Source organism: Grampus griseus (assembly GCF_964374135.1).
Source record: "Grampus griseus genome assembly, chromosome: 9".
Classification (NCBI taxonomy): Eukaryota; Metazoa; Chordata; class Mammalia; order Artiodactyla; family Delphinidae; genus Grampus; species Grampus griseus.
This window is the reverse complement of record NC_139003.1, coordinates 70817361-70835484: the sequence shown is the minus strand read 5'-3', so window position 1 is coordinate 70835484 and position 18124 is coordinate 70817361. Positions and strand designations below refer to the sequence as shown.

The 18124-nt window shown below is 36.5% G+C and overlaps 1 protein-coding gene across 4 annotated transcripts in view; it reads right to left on the bottom strand.

Moving 5' to 3' along the window:
• Positions 1 to 18124, bottom strand: part of HDAC9 (histone deacetylase 9) — a 577220-nt gene that overhangs the window by 385615 nt on the left and 173481 nt on the right. For 2 of the 4 annotated variants that reach the window (XM_082662560.1, XM_082662561.1), the window contains one exon: positions 2840 to 3103. In XM_082662560.1, the coding sequence (XP_082518686.1) occupies positions 2840 to 3103 (264 nt within the window). Of the gene's footprint in view, positions 1 to 363; positions 3104 to 18124 lie in introns of those variants that run through there. The other 2 variants (XM_082662562.1, XM_082662563.1) reach the window with 1 other exon arrangement.

Sequence of the window (18124 nt, the reverse complement as noted above, 5' to 3'; positions counted from 1 at the left end):
ACTTGTAGGTCAGGTCCTTACTGTAATAGATATAACTATTATGATACACAGAAAATTATTCATTTTAATATTTTATTGAGTGCTTGACATATTCAAGGGATTATATTAACCTTTTTAAAAATAATTTTTTAAGTTGAGCAAAGTTAGGAACTGATATCTATTTATATAAAATTTTATATTTAGAAGTTGACATCAAAGATGATAACATACGAAAAAGGCCACGCGGGGAAAATAAAACTGCAACAAATTTTACATGTGTTTGCTATGTGACAATGGCTGATGTAAACAGGTTAAAGTCACTATTGCTGAATTTATTATTTTTAATGGCATTAGAAGTAACTGCTCGAAAGATCTTTATTTTCTTGTTTCAACAAAGAATGGCAATATATTTTGGTATATGAGACCTAGTGCATGAGCTTCAAATTCGATTAAATATATCAAGTTTACACAAAGCCATATGTATGAAAGGGGATCTTTTAAAAAAAACTTTATTTGAGAAAGGAAGAGACTTATAACAGAAGGCAAGAAGAGAAACATACAAACAATATATTTACAACACAAAACAAGAGATCACCTTCAAGGGTGTAAATTATAATAAATACAGTAGATTTTAAAAGAGACATTTATCAATTAGCTCTAAGATTATTTAAGTCCAGCTTTCCTTTTCACTGGTTCCAGGTAGTTTCTTGATTAAATTCAAAGACTATCAAATTCAAACAATTAACGTCCACCAACTGTACTGATGAAGCTCTCTCAAATGACATTATAAAAAATAGGGTTTTTTTTTTGTTTGTGATTACATATCTTTGCAGTAATATTATACAAAAGCCTGCTCAGCCACATGTTCCTCCCCAAATAAAATGTATTTTAAAAGATGCACTATCCCTTTTTTATGAGATTGAAAAAAGACTTTAAAGAAAATGTATATTTATGAGATGGGAAAAATAAACAATTTTATCTTAGGAATGTCATATTTTTAATGCAAAACAACTGACAAAAAGTCATTTTAATCTGAAGGAATATACTAACCAAAATATGTTGGTAGTAGGAAGTGTTGCCTATTACAGCTATTTGTCAAATTATCAGGACTTTCATTATATGGAAATGTTTTAAACTTTCTAACTTCTAGTTATGTTAATTTAATTTGAATGGAGACTTTTTAAAAAAGGATAATGTATCTTTAGCAGTAAGCTTTTTTAAGAAATATTTTAAAATGTCACAGCAAAATGTAAACAACACGTGCCAGTAACATACAGTTGTACAAGGTCTACATTTGGCAAAACTGCTATATCTCCTTTGAAACAGGATACTACACCTTAAAATGCCTTGGATTTAGAAATATAAATATTTTAATAGAAAAAAACCTCACAAAGATTCTAGGTCAATTTGGATTATCCATATTAAAGGGGTCTTAATACAACGAATCTTTAACTAGCTTAACAAAAGTAAACCTATAAAACAAGGTAAACATATCAAAAGGGAGTATGAAGGAAATGTTCCAGTGAAAAGCTTCCTTAACAATTTCCCTACTTGTGGTGTTATTTTCTTAGACAATAAATCAATTCATAGAGTGCCCTTTAAAAACAGAGAGAGTAAAACACTATCCTCCGTTTTTTTTTTTTTTCCCTACATTCCTCAGTACATGAATCACTTGGACTTCCTGTTTCCACAAGGCATTTCCTGTTCGGCCTCATAGAATCAGTTTTCTGTAGAACAGCAGGAACCTGACAAAGAACTGACTTAAATAAACAGTCTACTGTTGCCTTCAAAGTTGTTTGCATTTCATAACATCAAAGGACATAGTCCTTCTGAAGGTGCATTATGTACAAGTAGATTCTTTTGTTAAACCTAACTTTCCTAATTTTTTATTTGCCAAAATGGTATGGTATATGCCATGTCATTATGGAATTATATTAAAGAGATCCTAGTGACAATGATTATCAAACATGATACACCTTCTTCTTTTAAACACGATTTTGACTTCATATCAGATAATAATCACACCGTTACTATGTTTTCCACAACTGTAGATACAATACAGTATCTGATTGGACCATAATGCTGCACATTACTTCTTGCCAACATTTGCATCTGCTTCATTTGATCTTTTTCAATAAACAATGTCATCAAATAACACAGGATAAAAATGAAATGAGCAGTACTAGGTGAGACATAATGTAATATTTAAAATAGTGCTGTGCTGTACTTTGCATCTATATATTTAAAACCACCTCTATTTCTAAAATTTTCAGTTGCAATCTATACAATAACCTAGGACTACTGGCATAGTAACCAGAACATTTCACTTAACAAAAAAAGAGAGAGGAAGGAAGGGCTGACTACCTTTAACAGGGTTCAAGACTGTAGTATGATACATTATGTACAACAATGTGAAAATTGAATTCTGCATATCAAAAAAATCAAGAACTAATAGAATGTTTCATTGACCAGACTGGGAAACTATATCCAGCAGTCACTGATCTCAACAGATAAACTAAAAACAACAGTGATTTCGTTTTCCTTAGAAGTAACTGGTGGGGCAGGCTTTGGGATGAATTAAAACCCTATTACTTGGATACTGATGTAGTATAATTTTAGTGTAACAGGTATTTCCTTACCAGTAGAGTTTCAATGAAACCTTGATATCTATATAGAGATCAGTATATAGAAAGATCTATATATAGATATATCTGCATTAGAATCCTTAAACACTAAAGTCAAATCATTCAGAGATATAATAGGATAGGAAATTATATCCATTTACCAAAGCCTGCAATGCATTTCATATTCAGATAATGACTTTAATTACAAATCCTGGAGCTAAATCTTTGCCTATTACCTGTTGCATAAAAGCAGCCTGCTCCCCAGATTCCATTTCCTGGATCTGAGCATCTTCATCACTGTCCACTGGTTCCTCCTTGACCTTCACAGCCCCAACTTGTCCCAATGCGTCATCCACACAAGCACTGCTGTCACTCCTAGTGCTGTTGCCACTAGAGGGCGCTCTGTCTTCCTGCATCGCCTGGTCCCCCTGAAGCTCTTCCTCCGCTTCCTCGAGGTGACTGCCTGGTTGCTTCAGTTGTTCAATAGATTTCGAAAGCAGCTAGAAGAGAGTGTTCAGGGGTTCAAAATTCAATAGTTCTTGGTGGTAACAGAGCAGCAATAAACACTTTGATTTCTTATGACTCTACTTCAGTACACTCTGATGTCTAATCTCTGAACATTCCTTTCAGAATGAATTTGTATGCAACAAACTTCCTCAGTAGTACTAAATCTGAAGCAGTCCCATCAATTCCATATTGTACTGGTGTCCTAGACAGGGAATGAAGTCTTTAAGTGGTTTTTGAAGCTACATCACTCTTTTGGATAAAAGTAAATAATAAACTTTTTCTATGGAAACCACAAAACTTTCACAATCTCATTTTCCAACAAATGGCAACCACTGTAAAAGGCAGAAGCACAAATGCTAAGAGTTCTTCTTGCCTATTAATTTTCCTATACCTAAATGGTCAAATGATAAAAGACCTTCATATATACTTCTAAAACATGGATATACTGATTTTGAAATCCTGAACTTTAAAAAGATGTGGAATTAAAAAAAAAATTGACAGCACTAAAAATGTTTTATAAACATATCCAAATGTAAATTAAATAACAGGAGAGAGACAAGGAATTCTTTTTAATTTGAAAATTAATATTTAGACCTTTTATCTTGTAAATTAAATCATACTTAATCTTCAGAAGTGTATGAATTATCATTAAAAAAAATAATTGACAACACACCTATCTTAAACAATAGCAAAATGCCATAGTATAAAAGCTCAGTATATGGGGAAAAATTCTCAAGATGATTCCATCTCGTGTAGGCTTTTTGTTTTATTTGACAAGGACCCTATTGACTGATCATCTGCAGATCTTGAACTGCGTTTTCAAGAGTGGGTAGAATTTTCTGCTGAGTCAGTGCCCATGTAAGCAACACATCAATTATTATAATGAGCAGCACGGTTAGAATACCACCACAAAAGTCATGAATACAGATTTTTCTATGAAAAATTCAAATTTACCTCCCACTCACACCTAACTATGTTTTTAAAACTAAACACATACTGTAGAGTTAGAATACATAAGAACTCAAACTTTGCAGGGTGTCTCTAACCTCTCAGATCATTCCTCCAATGCCCTGCATATGCTGACAAAGCCTTTCAATTTCACTGTAGTAGAATTATCCTGGGAGTTTTCATTCATTTGTTCAACAAATATTTACTGAGTGCCAACTATCTTCAGTCCCCTAGCAGGGACTGTTTTCCCAGTCCCTGCTAGGCACTGGGAAAACAGCCACTGCCCTGCCCTCATGGAGCTTATAGTTTAGAGTGTTAGAAAGGCACCAAATGGATACATAAATTTGTTCTCCTTTTCAAGTGTGGTAAATGAAAAAAAAACAGAAACACAGGGTGTTAAAAGAAAACAACACACTAGTTGGTATAGGAGGGGAAGTGTGGAGTATGAAGGAAGGTTTCACTGAGGAAGGTCTACGTTTAGGCTGAGACATGAAAGATGAAGGATGGACAGGAGTCGTTGGGTGTGTGTAAGGAGTGGAAATCAGGAGCACTTCTGGCAGAAGGCACAGTGTGTGGACTGAAAGAGGAGCCCCATGCGTTTGAGCCATTGAAAGGCCAGTGGGGTTTGAGCACAGGAAGACAGGGAGAGAAAGCTGGAAGACGATTTTGGAGAGGGTAGCACAGTTTATAATATATTTGAGTTGTGAATAAGCTTCTAGAGAAATAAAATATACCTTAGGATAAACCATATATAAGACCTAAACATCACTTATCCTAAACTAGACATGATCAAGCGAAGAGAATACATACCAATCAAAACTCATATCAAAACGAAGAAGGTAAACTTAAATATTAATTTCCTTCGTGCCTACAATCTAACGTCTATTGTTCCTGGACAGTTAGTATAAGGAGAACATTCATCCCACCATGCTTTAAATGTTTTTAGGTACTTTTTAGGAAACTATCTGCAGGACTTTTGTACCAATCGTGAACACTTATCAGCTCTTCTTGTCTTAAATACATAAAAACTTGAACACTGCTGAGATTTTGGAGGAAAGAGACAATGTAATATTCCTGGACTCTGGCTACACAATTGTAAAATTCCATTTAATTGGCTAGGGAAAAAAAACATCTAACACCACAGAAAACGAGCAGGGTTTTAATTGAAAAGCTCCAGTTTTAGCTGGGACACCAGAGATAAGAACATTCGGTGACAAACACCCACTCATTTTTTCAGAGAGAGAGAGAGACAGAGAAAGAGAGAGAGAGAAAGAAAGAGAGAGACAGAGAGGTCATCAGCCAGGCCTGCAACTTTGACCTCCATCACTAACCTAGGATGACATACAAGAGCAGGTTAGAGGATTTTGTGGGGAGAAGAGATTTACTTAGAAAAAGTACTAGTCAGGTGAAGGAGGCTGCAAGAGCCCCTCAGAAAGGCTATCTGCCAGAAGACTGCTGCAATTCATCTTACGGATGGATGTACTGAGCTGTAGAAAGTCCCCCTCTTGCTACCAAAGCTTCGCTGGAAACGTTCACGGGAGCTATAGCTCATCAGAGCTGATGGGACAAGGATACCGGTGGGTCAGAGACGCCTCCACAAGGTGGTCAAACAATCCTGCCCATAAGAGCCTCTGTGAGGGCAAAAGAAAAAAAACTCTATGGGATGTGTGGCCACAGGACAGGAACTAAAGGCCATTCATGAAAGGTCAGCCAGAGAGCACATGACCAGTGTCCAGGAAATGCCACGTCAAAAGTTCCTGCTGGGCTTCCCTGGTGGCTCAGTGGTTCAGAGTCCGCCTGCCGATGCAGGGGACACGGGTTCGTACCCTGGTCCGGGAGGATCCCACATGCCGCGGAGCGGCTGGGCCCGTGAGCCATGGCCGCTGAGCCTGCGCGTCCGGAGCCTGTGCTCCGCAACGGGAGAGGCCACAACAGTGAGAGGCCCTCGTACAGCAAAAAAAAAAAAAAAAGTTCCTGCTTCCTGTGGGTGACTCTGCATCTTATCCGGCTTCTGGATGTTTGACTACAGGGAGTATTTAATAACCAAGAGGAAGTTACAGATGCCACCCGCTAAGTAAAAAGACGTTCCTGTTGCTATTTCTCTCCTCAGCTTCAGTTCCAGCGTGGCCTCTCACTGCCTTGACCTCCTAACCTCCAATGGTCTTGTCCTCCACCCTACCTCAGCTCCCAATGACCTGGTCTTCGCTGGTAACTGTACACTCTCCTAAACCTCAATTTCAAACATCATTTCTTTCTTCTGGCTCACCCTCAGAATATTCTGACCCCAATCATTCCTCACCGCTGGAGGGTCTTCCAAGCTCCCGAGCCTACCACATTCTCACTGCTCATCACCGCCACCGCCCTCGTTCCCCGACTTCCTTCCTTGAGGGACTAGGTTCCATTCTCCATCGATAAAAATCATTCGCTTATTATCTTCAACTCCCCTGCCCTTTTCAATATGGATTTTACTGTATAAGTAAGACTTCTAACCTTGGTTAATACTAAATCCCTGCCAAACCCAAGCAGCTGAATAAGCTAGGAAACAAATAAACAAATTACAGTCATGCTGAGTGTTTTTCTTCAAATTTGTGATCATAACCCTCAAACGGACCCTCAGTGCTGCCTGGAAATCCTAGTACATTTCTCTAGTTAATTTTCTCCCACTCTTTCAATGACTATTTCAAATTACTTCCTCTCTCCTCAAACCTCTAATATCCAGACCTCTTCCTCACTCCTGCTACCTTTGCTTCTTATTTTGGTGAGCAAATAGAAGCGTCACTAGAGAAACTCAACATTCTTCTATCAAGCCTCCCCACTCACTCTTCCTCCTGTTACAGTGAAAGAAAGGTCTGCAGCCCTATCTTAGTCAACCCCTCAGCCTAATGCCCTGGGTCCTATCCATTCCTGCAGTTATCCACTCTGTCCTCTATCACTCATTTCCATTCTCTGCTGCAGTACTTTCACTTGGACACCTTCAGTCTTATCATCCATTTTAAATGAAACCTCCCTTGACCACCCCCAACCCCAAACCCATTATGTACCTTCCTTCACAGTAAAACTTCTTGAGTTATTTCTCTTCATTGTCTTCATTTCTCTTGTCTCATTCTCTTTAGAGTTCTCGCCAACTAGGCTTTCATCCACACTATTTGACTGAAATCTCTCTCGTTAAAGTCAATAATGACTGCATAAATACCAAATCCAGTGGCACTTGAAATAGGATATTAACAGGTGCAGTCAGGATGAAGCATTTTAGAAAAGAAAACATGACAAAATCATAGCATCTTTGAAAGTAAGAGATTGATATTACTAACAGTGGTGCAGTCAAAGACCAGACAAGATATATGTGAATTTACTGAAATATAATTTCCTACAGATAGCAAATACGTCAAAGAAAATCTTTAATACTGACAAAATGCTGAGTGGTTACAGAATAAATCATAGGTACATTTTAACAGAAAACCTTTAACAGAAAATCCGATCTGTTAATGTATTTCTGAGGTCACCGGAGTGCCCAGAAATCATATCATTTAGTCCATGAATCACATTTGGTATTTACCGCCGCACTGACATAGCGACATACATGAAAGTGTGTATAACAATTTCCAGTGTACAACACAGAAACGATACTATTTGTTCCGGTGCCTCTGGATTCATCTACACTTCTGCTGGACTAAAGGAAACACGAGGGAGAAAAGTGCCAGAATGGATAATGCTATGATAACTGGACAAGAAGGCCAGACGGCAAAATGATCTCTTCCAAGGACAGAACTCCTTACGGGTTTGTAAAAGAAATGCTTCTTGACACAAAACTGTGACTTATGAGTGGAGATCATACAGATATAAAATGTTGGAATTGGAAATTTTCTAATAACATTCTTCAAATCCTTATTTTATAGAGAAGGAATTTCATGCCCAAGTGAAAGCCGAGTCATCTACAGAGAAGAGAAGACACCTAGAACTTTTTATACCCTTCCACCCTGCATTCTCCTCTCAAACGGCTATATTCCAATGACAACTGAATTCATATAAACAATTCCAATGTCTCCCCTGAGCTCCAAACTTGCATATTCAGCTGCTTACCTAACGTCATCGCTTAGATCTAAAATATCCAACAGGCATCAGAAACTTGAAGTAGCTCAAAGATAACCTTTATTCCCATTGCACCCAAATGTATTGATGACCTAATTTTTCTCATCTGAGTAAACAGCATTACCCAGTGGCACGAGTCTAAAATCTAGGATTTATCCTTGTTTCTCTCTCACTTGTCTTCATAAATATCTGAAAACTTAATTAGTGTTAGCAACAAAGCTTTGACATGTTTTTTTTCCCCCAGGTTATGAGGCAAATGCCAGTATCCACTTGAATAATAACTACTACTTTTTCACCATTTATGGAATAAAACATGCTCTTTGTGAAGTTTCAAAAAATACAAAAGAAATAAATGGGATCTCCTGGAGACGGGTTTGCAAAATATAAATGCACAGAGGGAGTTAACCTACACTTATTTTTTTTAGATATTTGACTCAAGCTGTTTTTATTTAAACAGTCAAATTTGCCGGAGTGGAAAAATCAGCAATAAACATCAAGAAGATCTGCAAACAAAAGTCACAGAAAACCTGCCTGCCAGGTTTGACTTATTTCAGATTTTTAAAGTGAAAAGCTACTTGTTGTTATTTGTAAGTTTCTGACTATTTACTAGGAAATCCAGTGTTTGGACTATGTTGTCTTCTATGTGTTTTTGAACTACAAATGTGACCATTACAAAGAAGGTATGAGCAAACCCTTTTCTAATTTGTACTGTTGCTGAGTGGCCCCAGCTGCAGGGAGGAGCTGTCTGCTTACTCTCAGTGGGGTGGCAGGGTCTCTCTTTGGTTGAACATCTGGAGGTGATCCCCCAGCAAAGCTGAGCTGTTGCCTTGCTGGCTAGAAAACACAAGAAGAAACATCTGTGTGACAGATAAATGTGTAAGCCTGTGTGAGTCTCGGCTGAGTCCCCATCTGTAAAACACACTGTGTGTCATTCGTCTGACACCAGGTGAGTTACTTTGCTGGGGAACCCAGCTGAGATGAAGAAGATGATGGCTGAGCAGCTTCTTCTACTCCTTTTATCTGTGCTTTTCCTCATCTGTCAGCATGTCTCTGTATTCTCCATGCTACTGTACAGCAATTGTACCAAACACTAAGAATGCTGCAGGCGGTCCATCACCATTTGGGTTTGTAACACACACACTAGACACACTTACACTGGAGAGTTTATAGACCAGATAGCATGATAATTTATCCAAACTGCTCACAGCTTCAAGTATTATAACTCGACTCTTGAATTCTTATCAATCCCTGCTAGGGTCATAACTATAGCAAGTCCACAATTTCAATGTTTGGACTTTGTTATATTATATGATGTTCAACATAATTCCACGTTGAACATCATATAATCTATTGGCAAATGGTGTAAAATTCATTAAATAATATTTAAAGGCTGTGCTGCTAATCTTTACACATTGACCCATTTAAGACCATCTCTGTATAAGTTACATTGTTTGATAAAACTCTAGAAACCAACATTTATATTTTTAACTTTAGCCACAGAAATCCTTCATGTCCCCACAAATATCTTTAGATATGGAATATCAAACTAAGAACGGAGTATATAAGGAGTAAATCTGTTTCTGATAGACATCTGATTTTCTGAAATTGCCAACAAACTATTCAGCACAAGTGTTTGAATTAAACCATGCAAAATGACCTTCAACCCTATTCATCACTTTCTTATTTTGCCTCAGATTTTAAGACAGATTTTACTTGGGGAACAGCAATAGCATAAGTTTCTTTTTTTTCTTTTAAATAAATGTAAAATACTTCTTTTGGAAAATAAAACCCTTCCCTTAAGCTCCAAGGAAACTAGATTTAAAAATAATGATAAAATTCTGCCTCAATTCACAAATAGATTAGGTATGTACCAACTGTTCTCAAAAACAACCAGAGCTTGGAGGGCTTTCAAATCAAGAGGTCTACTTAGAGAAGAACTCCGACTCAAGCCAAAATACTACATGCCATTTTGCTTCTGTGCATTTTAGGGAAATAACCAGCAGAAGCAAAGTTAAATAACAAGAGAGAAAGATTTTCTAAGTACTGGTCCATTATTCACATAAGTTAAAACTCTAAACTGAACAACACCCTTTCTTGCCAATACTGAAGAGATATAAAATTAATCTAGGGATCAAATGAATTCTTAATAAAAATGCGTTTATTTTTATAATGCTAAATGACTATCCAAAACAATGCCAGCAATTAAAATATCCTTTCTTCGGCTCTCAAAACATCCTAATATTCCAATAACTCAATTATGTGTTCACTTCCAGAAAGGAGATTGAAAATTTCCTCCTCCCGGCTACTTAGAGAAAGTTACCCACTCTTTCATTCATTCAACAAATTTTTACTGAGCACTTGCTATAGGCCATGACCTGGGAAGAGAGCGGTCAATCAGGCAAGATTCTGTCTCTCAGGGGGAAATAAAAAATAAGTAACTGAAGATTGGAACTAAATGTGATAGGGAATAATGGGGGAAGGAGTGGGTGTCTGTGTCCAGTTTGGATGGGCAAGGAAGGCCGCTCTGAATAGCTGAGGTTTGAGCTGAGAGAGACTCCAATACCAAGGTCGAATCATAAGAACACCTGGAGGTCGAACATTCCACACAGAACTGTGACTCGCAGTTCATTCCAGGAGATGGAAGGAGACTCCTCACACACTGGAGAGAAGGCCAATGTGGTGGAAGCTCAGCGAGTTAGGGTAAGGAGTCGGAGATAAGGTCAGTGAGGGGGCAAGAGCCTGTGGGCCATGAAAAGATATTTGGATTTTATCCAACAAACAATAAGGAGCAACTGGGGAGTTTTTAGGAAGCCCTTGACATGATTTGATTTGCATTTGTAAATGATCTCTCTGGCTGCTACAGAAGATTGGATTTAGGTGGGGAAAAGTGGAAACAGGAAGACTGGCCTTTCAGAACATAAAATCCTCAGCAAGAGAGTGTAACAAGACTATTAGGGGCTTTTCTTAACTAGAACACAAATGAGCTATTTTTCCTTCTTTTAGAGCACTGTGTAATTTTATGTCCTTTTATATTACATAATAGGATTTTCCCCTGATAATCTCCTTCTTGATCTTCAGTTGACAGTGCATTTTCTTTTAAAGTTTTATTTTTTCCTTCTTTAAGGGTAATGAAGAGAGGCACAGTGAGGAAAGTCATGCTTATTTTCTTTGCTAACTCTTGGTGATTTTGGACTGTGTCTCAGAATAGACAAGATCTCAAAGCCAGGGAGCTCCTGATCACTTGACTCATAAACATCTCCCTTTCTCCCCTCAATCCCTTGCTTGGGTAAACTGGATAGCAGTGCAAGCGATACTTAAAAAAGACAACCAAGAGTAAACCCCAGACAATAATTGCCACATGGAAAAGTGGGCCCAGTGTAGCCAGACTTTTCAATTTTTCAGGCAATGCCAGAAATCCAGATTTATATTTGAAATGATTGACCCAAAACTTGAATGCTTTTTAAGACACCAGGCAGGCCAAAGACATCAGTTCAATGGAATGGATCCAGTCCATAGACTATCAGCTTGTGACCTCGGCAAAGAATCCCTTATGTCTCTTCTTGCTTGAACATTTTATGGTTTAAATCATTTAGGGCTGATGTCTGCATGCTCTTAAAATACACCATCCCTCATACTTGTGATTCGTTTTATGTTCCCTACATGGTCAAAAATTCAAGTACTTTGCCAGGGGTTGGAGGTAGGAGTATGGATTGACTACAAAAGAGCAACACGGGAATTTTGGAAGTTGAGGGAATTGTTCTATATCTTGATTGCAGTAATTATATGACGATATACATTTGTCAAAACTCATTCAACTGTGCAGCAAAAGGAATAAATTTTACAGTGTGTGAATTATACCTCAATAAAAAATTCAATAACTAACCATAATATTGTTCCAAAGAGAAAACAAGGTCAGCTTCATGATGAATACAAAGATGCAAGGAAGAGCTGGAACAAAATTTCGTGGTTTGGTTTACAACAAAGTAGCTTGATGCAATATTGAGGCAAGTGAAAAATGTGTGTCTTAGAAATATTCTACACTTCCAGAAAGCCATTTGCATTAACATAACTGGGAAGATATAACTCTTAGTGCTATATAAGAATATAAATACTGTGTTAAATGGAAGGATTTCTTACTATGTTTACAAAGAACTTTCAGTACATCCTCTCATGTAATTCTCACTATAAACCTCTAAAGTGTGCAGATTAGAGCATTAGTGGAAAAAGAGGTTTGACACTTTGGCCAAAATCGCAAAACAAATAAATAAGTGTGCAGGGCATCAGAAACTTCTCTTGGAAAGGCTACCCAGCATTCCAGATTTTGCAATTCACATGAACTATGCCTCCTGTAGAACTATCTTTGATTAAAATTATCTATTTGCAGGTCTATGAGCCATTCAAGGGGAAAAACATGCCTTCTCTGTCTTCACTTCCAGGACGCAGCAAAATAGTTGCTAATAAATCTTTGTGGAACACCAATTATTCCATGCCAGGAAATTATTTTTTAAAAGTGAGTTTTTATTGCTGGTTGATACAACTAAGTTGATAGCAAGAGTAACAGTATATTTAGGACATGGGAGCAGAGCCCTGGATGCAATTCTGCCTGAAGGAATGGGAATACTCCAGACTGTATGACATTTCAGGGTCACTATAATCCCTCAGTCTTCATAAATATTTAGAGAAAGAGCAGAAAGATACAGAGGAAAAAACCCCTAAAATCAGGAACTTATAAGCAACCAAAATCTGTAACAAAGAGACTGCTACACATCGGTGGTTTTCATGTCCACAAATCACTTAGTTATATTAAAAATTCCTTAGTAAGACTTAATTATTTCATTCTGTCAAATGAAACTATTTGTCAAGGTTGGGAAACAACCAAATTATTTAGCTTCCCTCTCCTTTTGAACTCCTGGAATCAACATCAGTCAAACCACTCACATGGCCTAATTCCCCAGATACTTTTCTTTCGCCTATTTTCTTACCTCATAGTCATGTCCAACTATTGTTTTTCTCATTCAATAAAAGCATCTCTGACTAGATTAACAGTGCAGAGTGAAAGGGAAAGGTCGAGGTCCTTCCCTTGGTCTTCAAGTTATGAAAGCAGCCCTGGGAACGTTTATGAATGTTACACATTAATCCACTGAAATGGTCATTTAGTTTCTTTTCCAAACACAGGATTTCATCACATCTAATAATAAAGCAACAAGCCATTTTCTGTATATTATAAACCATCAACTTGTAATTATATAGTGAAATGCTTCTATATGAATTCTCTATGATGTTGTAAGCTGGTATTGCAGCATGAGTAGTTTTTTTTTTTTTTGAAGCCCAATACATACCTACAAGGATCTATTTACATTGGGCTAATCATGTCGAAATAGCATCTATTTAAGGGTAAAGTCAAAGTTTCTTTTATAAACCTCTATAGATAGACAAATAATCTAGGAGGCTTTTTACTGTTATAAAATTAAGACTGCCTTTCAATGCCTGCTAAAGTTTTTGGACATACTATCCATCTAATGGGCAAAATGTAATCCTAAATTGGTGATTAAAGACTCTGCATGGAAACAAGCTGTCAAATGGATAGAGAGAAATTAAACCTGACAACAGTAATGCCTACTTTCCTAAATGAAAGCCCAGTTCAAGTTTCTACTCATCCATTTTTCAAAACTTAAAACAAGGCATTTTCCAAACCACCCATAGATGAGAGGCCAACATTTGCATTTCACTTGAACTTGATGAAGTCAGTTGACTTTCAGCTTCAGGCTTGCTCAGAACTCCTGTGAGAAGATGTTTGCCCAGTCTAAAAAATATGGCAATGTTACAACACAGAAGCAAGGAATGAAGTGTAGCCTGGCTGTAGTTGGCTCTGTACTGCATTCACACTGCATTGCTGGAAAGTCAACAGGATATCTGAAAGTCCCACCATCGGGTCCATATAAAAAGACATCCAAATGAATAACTGGATGGAGGGCAATGAGTGGGAGAACTGGGAAGCAAGGTCAGCAAATGGGATTTCTCCTTCCTGGCAAATCCAAACAAATACCTAAAAAATAAGATAACCCTCCTTTTTTTTGTTTGTTTGCCTTGTTTTTTTATTGTAAGTTTCCTACTTTTTGTCTCCTGCTTAGTGATAAAAGCAACATTGAAATCATAAGCCTAAGTTTACGTTAAGGACAGGTTTTCGTGTCATACAACCTATGCTGGAATCCCAGCTCTGTCAACTACTAACCTAGCCACCTCAGTCAGCTTACTTAAGCCCTTTTAAATTAACTTTCTTGATAGTAAAAAAAAAATTGTGCTTATAGTTTGAGGAGATGATACACATAAGAATGCTAGCATGGCGTTCCAGCTCCTAGAAGATCCTACACATAAAAGAGAGCTGGCATCATCTAAATGATCCTATCCCTAAGGTCCCTATGGGAAAGGTTCTGGAAAGATCCATGTTGTATAAAAGATAAGGAGGAAAAGATACATTAGGAGAAATAGGTGTAGCAAAAAAGCAGAAATCGGTACCTGGTCCTTACCTAATTATCCTTAAAATATTAATCTTCTTACAAGTAAGGCATGGATAGAAATACCCTTATTAAAATAAACTAATATGAAGTGTGACTTCAAAATATATAAACTCTTGGGATTGTAACTGTCTGTATAATTGTTGTTCAAATTAATTTCCTTGGGAAAATATACACTTTGCTTAATAGTGCACAAAACAGTTATATTTTAGCGCTGCCTTCAGGGATACTTTATAAGGAAAAATACACACACACACACACACACACACACACACACACACACACACACACACACACACACACACAACCATGCTATGTTTGCATGTGACCACAGGCATGAAAGAATATTCTCCCCTGAGTTGCTCTGGATGGATTGTTGGGGACAAGGAGTGGGTATGAATCATGAGGGGTTATGGAGAAAATTTAACATCTATGTTAGAAAATTGTGTCAAGAAAAGGAATACAACAGATACTGCTCAAATAAAGGGTCAAATTCTCTTCCAAAACTGATGAAAGCTCCCCATTAGCTCTGTGCCAGCATTTGAGCTTAACTATATTCATGCCTTGCTCGTCAGACATAAAATCTACCTGTTTTAATAAGGGCAATGTAGGACATCTGCCCACCCTCCCCTTCACTGCTCTTGTCTTAGATATATTTTTATTATGATAAAATAGCACTCATGTCAAAATGCCTAAGTATCATAGTAATAAATATATAATAAATACTTATATCTAGAGTGAACCTTGACACGTATAAGATATCATCTCATGATTTATGTGGGGTTTTTTTAAAGTGTTGGCTGATATCCAGTCATAGGAATGCATAAGGTATTTATCACAGAGCATTTTACAAAGAAAGAAAGAGAGGGAGAGAGGGAGGGAGAGAAACAGAGAAAGAGGCAGGGAAGGAAAGAGAGAGAGACAGAGAAAGAGAGAGAGAGAGAAGGGAGAGGAAAAGATGTAAAAAGGACAAGATAATCCTGAGAAGAACTAAACAAGTCTCAAAATCTTGTTTCCTCAAAGGAAACAATTTCCTTCCTCATGTCCCCTATCCTAATACTTAAAACATTGTATTGTATTACTGTTTACTGGAATATTTCAGTCCCCTGCTCCCCATATGGTAAGCTCCATGAGGATAATGAATGTTGTTTTCTTAGTGCCTAAAATAGTGTCTGGTACCAAGTAAGAATTCAGTAATGATTTGCTAAATGGATACTTGCATAGATTATTTATAAATAAGCATTGAATGAAGAAATAATTTTAAAATTTCTTCTCATATGGATTTGATGGAATGAATATGAAAAATATAGGTATTAGAAAAGTTATTAAAATTCTAGTTAAAACAGAAACAATTAGGCATCAACCAATGCTATTCTATTAATACTATAACTGAGAAATAATTCAAAGAATAATGTTGTCATTTGGAAGGGGGCAGAGATCTATGTCAAATTATCTCACAACAAAAATGCCTGAATATACTTTGGAAAATTTCTGTATATCATTCAGAGAGTGATGTGACTAGAGATCTACCCTTCTGGTAATTAGGCAGTGGTCAGATACTCCTTCAAAAATCATAAAAACGTCCAAGTAACTGTGGTATTTTGTTTTCATCATAGTTTTTACCAGATAATCTGTGGCAATATTTAATCTTGAAAACGGTTCAGAAGAAAATTATCAATACCCTCCTATATTTTTGTTTGCTATTTTGTATTTACAAGGAAAATTCTGTTTTAGAAACCATTTTTTTCTAATAAAAAAATCAAAAGATACTGGCAAAAGCAACAGTTTTCTTTTGAAATCCTCATATTAAAAAACTCTTGTTTTTTTGAAACATGAAGGTACTATATATTAGTAATATAAATTGTTTAAATGCATCTCTGAATTTTGTAAATGTCTCAAAAAAAAATCAAAGAACAAATGTTGTAAGCCGTGATTTTCTTACGGTTAAGCTTCTCAAAACTCTTCCAGTGAAAACAGAATATACAAACTGATAAGCAGAGACAAATCATTCTGACATTTTTCATTCATTTTTCAGGCTTGCCCCATTATTTACTGGTAGATACAGCAATACAAATGCTACATAAACCCATTCCTGGGGTATTTCTGCTAAGCTATTAAGCACTTACAACATAATTACATGAGGCTTAACATCTTACCACACACAAATTTCCCATGTAAATGTCATTAAAGTATCAGGTAACAGGTAGGTAAATTGTTTAGTATGATTAATAACATTTACATTGTATAGTTATAACAAGCATGAATGACCGCTTTCATAAATGCAGTCAAATAATAGCAAGATATGAGAAAGTTTTTTAAATTTAATAAGCCAATCATTGTATAAACTGTTCTGAAAAGTACAGCTTTGCTTCTAATTCTTCTAAAGATTTTTAGCAATTCAAATAAATCATTAAAAATTTCATACCAGGAAGCCCAATCATATTTAATATGATGTAAGTTTAGAGATAAACCTACTTATTTTTTCTTTCTCCTCACTCCATTTTTCCTCAAAATTCCTAAATTTCTCAAAAAAGAACCATAAAGAAAAGCTGAGGGAATAAAAGGAAAAGACATTTTAAAATATGTCATCTGCACACCTATTCTTCATGTGTGCCTATATTTCCTGCTGGAATAAGTATCTCAAGAGTAAGAACCATGCTTTTATGATGCCAACTATTTGGCTCCAATTTGAATGGATTCAGTAAAGGTTCTTCCATGATAATAGGGAAAAAACGACATATATTAAAGTTTCTGTGGTTATTTCTCATTAATGGTTATTCTAAATGGTTAGAGTACACATAGATGTATTATTATATAAAACTTGTTATCTTTTGGCATCTAAGTTTGGCCTTCTCCTAATGTGAACTAAATGTTTTCATTACCTCATGGGGGAGGGTGAACAGTAGCAATTCATTTATTAATGGTTCTATTGTGACTACCATGGAACAGGATGGAGTTCAAGATTTATTTAATAAGATTCTTCTCTATTTCCTTAGACAACTGAGGGCAAGCGAAATATTTTCAAATCTGGAGAATACCCAGTGTGCATATGCCATCTTGATTAAACATATGGAATATATACATGGAGAAAAGCCAAGTAGAGACCTGCTTGAGTAATCTAAACACCCAAGTTGAGAGAGGTTAATATATAAAGATCAGCTTTGTACTTTGAAGTTTTCTGGGCTTCATTTTGCCTAATTAAGACAAGATTTAATAATCAAACCACTGTACAAACATGTACCTAAAAGTATAGGTTTGTTTCTAATTTTGGGAAGAATTCTTAACAGATTCCAAGGAATCAGCTCCACATGGCAGAAGGTCTCTGATAAGATTTGCTTTTCTCATTGCTAAAATGCAAATGCCTGCTTTCCATCTTAGTTTCTTCCATGTGACTGAGGTTAGCATCTGCCTGTCAAAATCTCCACTGTGATACTAATATACAAAGATTCTGATATCAACAAA